The sequence below is a fragment of the Syngnathus leptorhynchus genome, chromosome 4 (assembly GCF_054491065.1).
Source record: "Syngnathus leptorhynchus isolate UIUO chromosome 4, UIUO_Slep, whole genome shotgun sequence".
Taxonomy (NCBI): Eukaryota; Metazoa; Chordata; class Actinopteri; order Syngnathiformes; family Syngnathidae; genus Syngnathus; species Syngnathus leptorhynchus.
The window spans coordinates 18,209,421-18,221,599 of NC_141198.1; the positions used below are offsets into that span (position 1 = coordinate 18,209,421).

Sequence of the window (12,179 nt, forward strand, 5' to 3'; positions counted from 1 at the left end):
GTCTGCGGGTGCCTCGGTTTTGATCCATCATCCTCGTGTTGACACGCTGGAAACACATTTCTTCGCATGTTCACTTTCAATTCACTGGAAATTTATGGCACACTTTGTAGGTAATCCAGTCCCCCCCCCCCCAAACAAAATAAACATCATTCATCAACTGTCATTGTGGAGAACCACAGAGAAAATACGTGAATTAGAAAATGGTGGACTTCATAAAAACTCTTCATCACAAGTATGTGTATGTTCCACTTTCTCGACCTCTAAAACCAGAATAAAAAGCACGTGAATTGATCTTTTCAGCAGCAAGAAAAGACTTGACAATCCAAAGGGAAACCCAACTCACCCGAATTCTTTTTTTTTTAAAAAGTGAACCAGTGTCATATGTGAGCCATCACTATAATTAAGTTGAATGCAACTTTTGATGTCCTCGGAACTGACACATGGAGCTTCAGAAGAGTAAAAAGAACGACTCAGTGTTTCCAGACACACATTAAAAATTTCCAGAGTTTGAGGCGACCGACAAATTCTTGACTTAGTCACGGTGGTGGTGGAAACACAGTATGGGTTACAGTGAAGCGTATTACACTTGCATCCTGGGACCACATTCTGGAAAGTTGTTGAATTGGTTTGAAACACAAAGACACGGCAATATCTCCCCAAAAAGTATTTGATGATGAAAAGTCATCCTAGATGACGGTTTAACGAGAGGCCGGCCGGCAAAGATGTTTGCTGACGAAAGTGTGAGACGTCTCCACTGATGCCAAGCGGCCGGCCGGCTCAGTGGTCTGGGATGGAGGAGGAGAGGAGAGAGAAATCTAGACGCTTACAGTGGGTAATAGAACTCCAGTGCCGAGGGGAGATGGGGAAAATATGACACAATGCAATATTCTCTTTGGAATTAATTCAATGTCTTTTCTCCAAGAGCGTCTAATTTAGTATCGCTTGCCTTCCTTACCACCTCCCACACTCTCTCGCTCTCTGTCTTCTGTTTCCATCCTGCTCCTTCCCTCCACCACCACCACTACCACCAAAAGGAAGCGGCGGCGGCGGTGCACATTTTCTCTGCCTTGGGCTTTTGTTAGACTCTCTTTGTGGAGAGTGCAAAGAGGGAGAGACACAAAACTCGAGCCTAGATGTCTGATTGGGAGGGGCGGGAACTTGGAGAGCAAGATGGAGTGGTTATGAGAAAAGTCTTCAAGTCCAGTGAGTGGTGGAGAGGGGGGGGGGGTGATAGAAAGGCTGTTTTCAAGAGGTTAACCTCATTAATTTGGTGCTTATGGAAATGTTCAGGGCGTGACATACTATAATAAAGCTTTGTGCTAATGGTACATACTCAGTCAAAACGCTTACTCGTCACATTTTAATTTGAGGCTATTTTCTGCATCACGGCCCCGGTTGAGAGAATAAAATCTTTGTATCCTTCAAAAGGGGAAGCGTTGCTGTCTGTCAGGCAAGCCGTCCCGTCAACCCTCCAACTTTGGAAGCAATGAAAACATTGGCAAAAATAATAGAAAAAATCAAATCAAATATGAGAAGGTCGCCGCGTTTTCCAGTCATCCTAAACGGGTCCCCGTGGATCTTAATGAGGATGGATGTGAGCTGTATGGGACTGAGTGGTCTGAGTTCGGCGAAGGGCAAACAAAACGAGGAAAGTTGAGTTAGAGAAGGGACCCATGTTTCGGATAAAAAGGATTTAGCTGAGGGAATATAGTCAGTGCGTAGAGTGGAAGCAGGTTAAAGGTCAAACATCCAGTGAGGAGTATTTTATTGCTTGTAACTGCAGAGTCCAATCCCATGAAATTATTTGGGGGAAGTTATTTGTCATTAGAGTAACGGATCTTGTTTTCTGCAAAAGCAATGGTGAGACAAGATGAAAATATGATCGTAGGGACGGACGGTCGGGGAACATAAGTGGCCAACTGGGATGATTTATTGGACTTGACTAAGTGCATAAAGTTAGAGGTCTATATCTGCATGAAACAAAAGGACACTCGATATCTTTTATGATTCATGAAGCAGAGATTGCGAATAACTCAAGGTCACGCTGATAACTATGCAATGTCGGCTGATGAAGAAGAAGGAAGAGTTGGAGGATGTTTCACGAAACTTAACAGATTTCACAAAATGAGGAACTGTCGCCTTGCAACGTATATCTTAGTGTGAATAACACATCCGACAGAAAATGAATCATAATAAATAAATGCAAATTATCTCGGTAATTACTGTGCATGATCTAAACTTTAATTACAGTACCCGCTGCAGGTTAATGGCCTTGTAAATTTCGAACGGCGAAAGTGTAAAATCATTTAACCCCTGCTTCTACATTATTACAATGGCCCGTGAAGAAACAAAGGTAAAATTGCAATGAAAGCTTCGGATGTATTCAAAAAGGAGTCCAAAGCAGACGAAATAAATAAATAAATAAATAAATAAATAAATAAATAAATAAACCCCTTCAATGTAATTCTGAACACAGCCACAGCCTGTTATTGGAATTTTATAGTGTAAACTACACTATAAAATCCTAAATATTGTATGACTGCTATCCAGTTTGCAGGGACATGGCAGGTAGCAAATAAGTCAACGTGGATGATTGGGGTGCTAACTTTAGAGTAAGTGAGGGCGGTTTCAAGGGAAAAATAAAAACCCAGGCTCCTTGAGCTTGAACGTGTTACGACAGGCCATGAAAAGAGGTGAGAGCAAGGCTGACGAAAAGCAAATGTGTAGAGTCTGATTCAGCAGCCTTCGTTGTAGATCTTGCGGTGCCGCTGAGCAGGAGAGAGTCGAGAAGTCGTTTCCATCATTGAGACATTTACCCCTTCCGTACTGATGTTTTCCCCTCTGGGAGTTACAGAGCTGCTGTTTGGTCTTTCTGTGATGTATAGACTGCACGCACGGAAGGATGCTACAGAATTTGGCGCCAATGAACCCATAGCAAAGGTGGTAACATCTCAACATCCATGGAATGCGAGCTCACTGCGCTCCTTGTAAATGTTGACACGATACTGTTGAAGATTGGAGCACCGTCTGAATTCACCTGCTGGCCTATCATTACGTTCACCGCATGCAAATAATCAAACGGGTGATGCCGTGTTTATTTTAGTATTGCAAGAGGTAGAACAATAGAAACAATATTAAAAACAACAATAGAAATAACAATAGAAAAAAATAAAAGCCCCACAGAATTGGAACCTAAAGCTAGCTGTATGTTGTAAATATAGATAGAATGGGTGACTCTAATATTAAATTAGGATTCAAACAAACAAACAATCAAATGCTCTTTATTGATTTGTAAAAACAAAATATACTCTAAAATAGTATAGAAGTGCCGGACAAATGACCACTGAGAAAAATGAACGGACAACCAACCAATTAAATAAATCCATAAATAGCCCATTGGAATATTTTGGGTAATATTTTGCTGTCTAACTTGATCTACCAAAATCAAGGTGAACCCGCATCAAATAAGCCAAATACGCCATAGTACTTATCAAAGAGTTCCAGAATATCAACCAAATAGATGCCATCGGTGTGAGCGCGTTTGTTGAATTTATTTTGTAGGGCCAAGACCGGAAATGCTTTCTCACAGTATAACAGCTATTTTGACAGCGCTCTTGGTGAGTTGCGCGCAAGCACGCGCACCTCTGTCTGTCTCCACTCACTGCGGTAGTAAGGGGCCAAGCAGCACCAAGCAACCTCGCTCCACTTGTTCCGGCGTGTCTCTCCTCTCCTCTCCACTCCACTCCAGCACAGAGGAGGACTTTATCACAAAGGACATATTTATACGCTCCATTGTTCTCGCTTGGGGGTGACGGAAGGACAACTTTGAGTTGATCTCGTCGTGATTTTTTTTTTTTCCCCTCCCCATCCTTCTCTTCCATCACTGACGAAGAAGCACGTCTCTTCTCGCTCTGAGAGGATGGGACCGCTCCTCCTCTCCATCGCCCTGTGCGTGAGCGCCGCTGTCCCGCAGCATGTGATGGGTGAGTGGTGCTGGTGGTGGTGCTGGTGGTGGTGGTGGTGGGGGGGGATCTTTCCACTTGTGATTGCATGAAGTGATATTTGTTGCAGAATGAGTTTTTGTGCGTAATAAAAAAAATAATAATACTGTGGTTGTGTTTGTCGCCCGTGCGTAATTGGAATCAGACCACTGGTTATTTTTGAAGTGAGTCTCCTCTTTTTTCAGCCGAGGGGCGTTTGGAAAGCATATGTCAGGTGGAATGCACTTTCATCCCGAAGTGGGTTCGGTGTCACTGGAGAACAACCTGATCAGACACAGAGACGTCACTTTTCATTTCCCCTCAAACTAAATTGCTATTTGTCTGGGTTTGGGTTGATGTGATTTTGATCCATCTCATAAAACAGGGTCAACAAAAAATAGATCAAATATGATACATGAAGACCCTTTTTTTATGGTGGCCCCTTTTAGAATGACTTGAAGTGAAAGGTGACAGCTGCAGATTCCCAAGACAAGTTGTATTTTTCAAAATATTTGTGTTCTTCCAAATGTCCCTGTTCTCATTTTCTCTATTTGTATTTCCAAATGTCCCTGTTGTCATTTACAACATCCGAGCACCTTTTGTTCCACATTTTTCCAAAAGAATCTTTCTTGAACGATTCCAACTCATCTATTGCAGAAAATATGGGCAATTATTCCCATTCCCACATTTTCACAAAATGCTCTTATTCAATTTACCTTTAAACCTCCTTCCCAATTTTTTTTTCACCCGTAGCAACTGTTTAGCTCATCCTCGGCATCTCATCAGCATTCCGTTTCTACGGGAATCGCATTTTCTACTTGGTTATACAGTAGAGCTGGAGATTAAACATCCTCCTCCATCTTTGCCCTCCAGTTGTGTTGTGACAGGACCGTGTAAGCGTTTCCAGAGTGAATATTTTGCAGTCAGAGTCAGGGGCAGGCCTACCTGTGGGATTGCTGGAGAAAAAGCTCTCCATGGAAGTGGGTCATGACAGCCTCTGTGTCTGTGCTCATTTAGTAACACGCACGCCTCGGGAGTCACACATGTTAGACAGACCGACTTCCCGAGGCTTCCCGAGTCTCTCGGTGTCAAACGTGGGGTCGCTCGACTCTTCTGATGAATGTTGACTTGTTTCAGGAAAAAATACCAGCCCAATTAATTACCGTTGTCTTACGCCCAAAAGGGAGGAAAAGACATCCAGAGACAGAAGCTGTCTTGAGCAGCTGGAGGTTACTTCCAAGCAGAAATCCCACCACATGGAACTTGGTCTCATTAGGCATTCTCTTTGTTGACACCCTGCACAGGCTTTTATTCTTTGCTCGAGGTGACAAGTGTCCTCTGAGAGACAGACGCTAGCAAACACCCTTTGGAGGATATCACCCAGTGTTTTTGTCCTCCAGAGCAAATTGATGTGGTGGAAGCGCTTCGCCTTCAGGTAAAACAGACTGCATTGTTTTAAGGGAGCATGGCAATACGTCTCTTTCTCCGCTTGGTTACTGGTGCCGAGTCGCACGCATTGTTTAGGAGGCCGCACACGACTCCACTCGTGCCCCCCCCCCCTCCCCCCCGTCCGTGAATGCAATGATGCTTTGTTTCGAAAGGCTGCTTTAATGAATATTATGCATCTTGTTTTGGGGTTCCGTCCTCACATAATGGCTCTGAAATTAGAGTCTCTTAGGCAAATGGAAGGCCATCTGGAAATGCAATGTCGTGGTTGTTTGTCATTGATGAGTCATGACAAGTATTGTGCCGTCGGTCGCCGTTCGGGTTGCTTATGTAAACGTTAGCCAAGAGAGGCTTGTTAAACACAGCATGACATGTTTGGTGATCATTGGCCTTTTAAGTGCATGGGCACAATTAGTTGCTCACATTTTCAAAATCCCCCCCCCCAAAAAAACAGACTAGAGTTCTTTTTTATGGCTAGCGGAATCACACACAGAGTAAATTCATCTGTATGGTAAGCACTCTTCACACTGGATGGCCAAGTACTATAAATATAGCAGAACTATGCATGGGCCAGGCCACTCAAATATTCTGACGGTATGATCAGAGGGGGAGGCGGAGCGAGAGATTTTTTGACACTTCTAGATGCTGTCGACTGGCAAGCTTCAGCAATGGTTGCTTTTGTAAGCGATGCGTGTTTCAAGTTTGACAAGCGCTAGATATGGATATTCAGTATGAGGGCGGATTCGGATAGTTTCCTTGCTCAGATGTGACGGAAATACGTGGATCTGTAAATTTAGCGGTGGCTTAGAGCTCGTCAGGTCCAAAAAATGTGTCGCGTTGAAAATGAAAAAGGTGAGGTCAACCGGTAATTCACCATGTCACTGTTACGAACCAAAACGCGGCGATGGACGATAATCGAGGGAACGTTGTATCTAAATGTTACCCTGAATTTGTCGAGGAGTGGCGCAAATTACCTCCACTAGCAGCGTTTTTGGTAAGCAGGCCAATGACCAAATGACCCGACTTATTGGACAAAGGAAAAAGCCAATTAAGCTGACAGAAGTCAAACCGGGAATTGAGCCCCCCGTCTTGGCTTGGACTTTGAGTTGCAACCATGAACGGTTTTATGGATTAAATGTATAGCAGATGATAGCAATCTTTTTAAAAGCTCATTATATTCAGGCTAGCAAAGGTGTTCCAGGTGACTTTGAATAACAACGGTTTTGCGGCCGACCTCTACGGCGTCCTCCGCTCCACTTTTAAAAGTCACCGTCTTCAATCAGTCGAGAGAGGTCATCCCCACTGCCAAGGTTACTTTTGCCATAATGATCAAAAGGAGTCAAAGTCAGTCATTGGAGGACAAGTCGTACTTAATGCTTGATGGGGATTTATGAGTCAATCTTCATAATGCCATCGCTCATCATTGGTCAGTGGCTTCACTTTTGATCAGGACTTGAGTCCCATTAGGATTTGAAGGAGATTTTATTTGTCTGTGATGCTGACAAGTTAATGGATACACCGCTATTTGTCTTCATGCTGCTCCGGGTTGTTTTTTTTTTTTTTTTCTGCCGCCCACATTTCAAGCTTGACTGATTAGAAGGACAGTAGAGGGACAGTTATGGAGAGTGCAAGGACACATGCTGAGGAGGTGCTTATCCAAAAACTTTATTCCGATCTGAGAGAAGAACGGCTATAATAAGACAGTGGAGTGAGCACTGGCTTGCAAAATTGAGGGAATTTTTACTTTTTTTGTTTTACTTGAAGTCTTTCACTCGTCTTAAGCACTGCAGATTTTGTTTCCTTGGATTGCATAAACAATTACAAGGAAAATATTTGGACTTGAAGTTTTCAACAACAATAAAAGATCATTGCATAGACTTCAACGCTGCATGTTTTGTTTCCTTGGATTGCATAAATAATGACAAGGTCAAAAGAGAGGGAGTGAACTTGAAAAGTTATTTCAACAAACGACGACTGATAAAACTTCAAATAAAATCAAGGAAAATAATCATCATGGCCACTGAGTTATCACACTCCATTATCAAGTAAAAGGCCAAGGGTTCCAACAAGCCATGGGGATTATTAAACACGGAGATAAAAGGGCTGAAGAGATCAGCACACAGTAACTTTTGCTCCATTAAATTAAACACACATCGTAGTAAAGTGAGGTCGGGGCAGGACTTGCTCAGGCAAACTTGTTTCTTCAGACACGAATACTCGATCTTTGGTTGAAATCAATTCTATTTCTTTTTATTTGTGTTCACGTTGAGTATTGACATGTTTAATGTTTGTTGTATTAAACGACATCAATCTGCCATCACATTTTCTGTCGCTCATTTTGTTAAATGTCTTTGGGATGAAGCCGCAACCCACGTGGCCACCACACAAACCCCTAGCCCAACAATTCTTTGGATCGACACCAGATATCTGGACCTAGTTTCAAGTGCTATTGGCTCATACAGAAGCCACGCATTAAAATGTCATCCGTGTGTTTCTGATTCAGGCTGGTCCAAAAAAAAAAAAAAAAAAATGTTTCTTTCTGTCTTTGTTTCAGTTCTTTCTGATCATTTGTAGAAGAACTTCCATCCCTTGTCTCTTTAAGGTTCTTCTGGGAAACTCTGGTGCATGCTTGTCTGGTAGGAAGGTACAAACGATGGGAGGTGTCCAAGTTTGTAATGAGGCTAAAAAGACTCTCCTGGCTCATGAGCAAACTAGGGCATCTGTAATGAGCTTTGGGGGTGCTTGTGGGGGGTCTTAGAAATGGAGAAACGTGTTGTGAAGCTGAACGTTGCCACAAGCTGCAATTCGACAACACTTTGGAGAGAGAGAGAGACAGAGACAGAGAGAGAGGAGCTGTACAAGTCAATTTATATTTCCAGTCATTAAAAAAAAAAAACGTTGCAGATAACTAGAAACTGTTTTGGGGTAAGAACTGGACTGGTAGGGTTAGGATTTCCATGAGTCATTCTACAAGGTAAACCCCAGACTAAAATAATATGATATTATCCAAATGTTTTGCTGGTACTAGGCAATGCCACACTTTGTTAGTTCACACGTAATACTATCAAAGCCGGTGCTAATATGAAAGAATTTCAACGCAAATTTCTGTCAGGGTGTGATTTGCAAGGCGCCAGGACTTTATTTGAAGTTGCGATATTATGACAAAAAGGAAGTCATTGATATTGTTCTCACTTCTTTTGCTGTCGGAAAATACCACCGGGGGGGAATTACATCACTATTGTTTAAAAATTGAGGGTATAAGTCTGTTTGATATCATGATTGGGTTTTTGGATGTGGCATATTTTTCTATTACATTAACTCTACTTGTCACATTTGATAAACCTGAAAAACACAGCCCCTTTTGCCTGGCAGGATCAATAACTGATACCAAACATGTCAGTTCATATCACCGAAAAATGTTTCAAATAAATTTGGGGACAGTCAATGTTGGCCGTCATTCATCTTTTTCCATATCTAAGCTGTCTTTAATCTTTAACTTGACTTTAGACCTGACTTGGTCACGGTGTTCTCTGTCATCAATGATTCATTGATCTTTTTCATAAGAAGCGTTTTAACTTGACCCTATCTCTTCATTTCACCTTGAATCAAACTACTCCTCACAAAGTTCCTTTTTTACGAGAGACCAAAATGTATTGAGACCAAAACGGGAGGTAACCGTGACAGGCTGTAACGCATTTTATGCTACACTTAAATCATATTTGGGTTTCTCTCCCACCCTCCATCATTTCAATATTTCAAGTGCTCCGAGGTAATTCCAAGTGCTGTTTACAGGTTACATTTTGCTGCTTCTTAAACATTTTGTGTCTTGACGTATTGGATGCAACGTGCATGAGTTGCCCGAAGATCAATGGTGCAACTGTAATGACTAACATCAGAGATTGCCTTTTTATTGACATTTGTTATAATGTTGCCAAGTTTTCTATTTGTGTATTCTTGATGTCGTCTCATTTGGTACACACGTGCCATCGATCCAAATAGATGCCGTGTAGTGTTTACAAGCATGCTCTGGAACTTTCAAATCATTTGTGCCTTTCGATATCTGTCGACTGGCGGCAAAAACAAATGGATGACAGTTTTTTGGTGCAAATGGACAGCAAGACATTTTTTCTAAAAGCTGAAAATGTTCCCGATCTCACACTCGAATGCTTCTCTTCTGACACGGACGGATGAGCTATTCACATTCAAAATGGCGTGGCTAAAAATGGCTGCTGTGTTTTATTCACTTACTTAGTGAAGCATCAACAATGTCTTTCTAATTATTCTTGCTATTGTTTTGTGCGCGTGTGTGTGTGTGTGTGTGTGTGAGTCATTTCACAGCCAGCCAGCCAGCCAGCCACCCACTCCAAACCGAGATGATTTAATGTTAATAAGGACTGCCGTGATGCTACAAACACCTCGAAGGGTGACATTATGTGGGAGATGGATGTGCTATGAGCATCTGCTGTGGATTGAACTAGTTGTGTGTGTGTGTAGCTTCTGTCCACAAAAGTGAGAATTGTTGCCGTACGTGTGCCATAACGTTAAACTGAATCGCCAATATATGCAGATTCATGAAGATACAATCAAGTTTCCAACTAGTAAATGTTTAAAAGCAAGCTATAAATGTAATGAAATGTAAATATGCATAGAAATAAAAATGAGTTGTATCCAAAAAAATGTCGATTCAATAGTGCAGGCCAATTAAATTAGTCCGTGCCTGAAAGAGTACAAGCAGATGCTTAACTACGTCGCCACAATCAATAGATGATATTGAGTTTTTAAAACGACCTTTGTAGCCTTTGTTTTCCGTCTGACACCGCCGCTGCCTTTAATTTATGTAGGTGGAATTATTGCAAATGAAAAGAAAAAAATCTGACATGTCAACTTGATCCAGTAATTATATACAGTCTTAATCAGGCAATTTAGATGATTACGCATAATTGCTTCATTTCTAAATACAGTCAGGCCTTGAAATACAAGCAGCCTAATTATGTTTTTTTGTGATAGGGGCCGTCATTTGGCAGATTTTCTTTTTTGCTTGGACTTGCAAGAAAAGGACTTGAATTTACACGCAGATTCTTTTCGTATTTGGTAAAAGTCATACTTTGACATACTCCCTCATTGGGCTCCCATGCCGTGAAGAATTGAGTGAAAAAGTTTGACTGCTTTAGATTCAGGACAAGAAGGACTTGGACTTGACAGACACAAACAGGATTTGTCTGGCCCAGTGAGTGGCGTCTAGGCTGCCGGCATTAGCAGTGACAGCCGACTGTCAGTCGTCTCAATACGGCTACCATCCATTAGCCGGATTGTTTTTGACATGGCCATGTGGTAAGTTGCCATGAAGGTGCAAGTCATGAGCTTTATAGCGTCTTTGGACATCAAAGTCAGTCAAATCCAGTCGTCAGTGAAGGATTCATCGCTTCTGTCCAAACAAGAGGAAAACCTTAGGCTGTATGTAATAATAATAAAAATGAATTAAATACGAATGAAATCAATCATACGAATGACAAATGTGCTTGTAAAAATCTGAAAATAGTTACTGTAAAATTCTGAGGATCTGGACAAATATACAGACTCTTAATAAGTAATCAAATATTATATAATATATTATCATAAATGTATTAATAACGAATAATTGCTAATTTAATGATTAATCTTTGCACCCCTGTGATATGCCTTTTTCTCTCCGCTTTCAATTTGTGCGAGTGCACATTTTATTTTTCATGTCTCATTTCTAATGGTGGATATTTTCTTTTTACGTTGTTTGGCAGTTCAGTATTCTAGCTTTTTTTATTTGCCTGTACTAATCATCATTATCAGACTGAAGAAGCCCAAACCCTTGACGCAACGAGTGTCTATATATTTTTTTTTCTTTTTAACATCTTCGTCATGGAGTCCAGTGATGACATGCAAATGTAGTATTGTGTATCATGTTCCCTGCACACAGACCTTCCTATCTCCACTAAACACATTGGAAGACGTATCCGCGCCATGTTGGACGGACTAGCTGGTCCCATTTAGATTACGGATGTTGTTCCTGCCTCCTGGCTATCAGTCAGATAAGACCAATATGTCCCAGGATGGACTTGTCTCGTGCTTGAAAACGGATCCTAAGGCATTCATCTCTTTCTTTGTTTCATTTATTTATTAAGCACAAGGTATGTTAGCGTGGTTTGCACTATTGAGTCATTTGTAACCCTCACTCGATCAACTGTAGCTTCGGGTACGATAAAAGCTCATCTGCCAACGGAGCTCACCCAGAATTGTGCCTGCCAAATGGACAGCGTTTCAGTGCAGTTCATTTTGTGCACTTGAAATACTGAGAGGAAGACATGCAAATAGATCAATTCAGCTTTATGATTCATCAAGGCTGAGACAATTTGCTTCTTTTTTTTTTTTTCGTCTCGAAATACAGAGTCTGAAAGGTATAAACCGGTAGATCTGCATAACGCTTATTTAGGTAAAAAGGAGGTGAGAGTTAGAAATGCCAGAAACAAACAAATATTGTCACGTTGGGTTCTTTCATTTCATGCATTTTTGTTTTCAAATGCCATCCCCGAATGTATCACCAGGACTTTTTATCTACCGTATGAGGTTAAGTATTGTAAAATAAGTCCTGATGGGAAAAAAAAAAAAAAAAGGTTTCAAGGCAGATAATGGGTCCGCTGTGTGGAATTTTATGCATCCTTATGATTCACCACTTTTATTAGTCGGTAAAAGGGATGAAGCAAACATGTATTTATCTTTCCT

At 41.4% G+C, this 12,179-nt stretch overlaps 1 protein-coding gene and 1 long non-coding RNA gene across 2 annotated transcripts in view; one reads left to right on the forward strand and one right to left on the reverse strand.

Moving 5' to 3' along the window:
* The window catches only part of LOC147058604 (uncharacterized), a 113,392-nt gene that overhangs the window by 30,851 nt on the left and 70,362 nt on the right, over window positions 1–12,179 (reverse strand). The window lies entirely within an intron of this gene.
* edil3a (EGF like and discoidin domains 3a) overlaps window positions 3,741–12,179 on the forward strand; it is a 45,595-nt gene continuing 37,156 nt past the window's right edge. Inside the window, exon 1 of the mRNA XM_085910490.1 lies at window positions 3,741–3,983. Coding sequence (XP_085766616.1) covers window positions 3,920–3,983 — 64 coding nt within the window. The 5' untranslated portion in view covers window positions 3,741–3,919. The remainder of the gene's footprint in view (window positions 3,984–12,179) is intronic.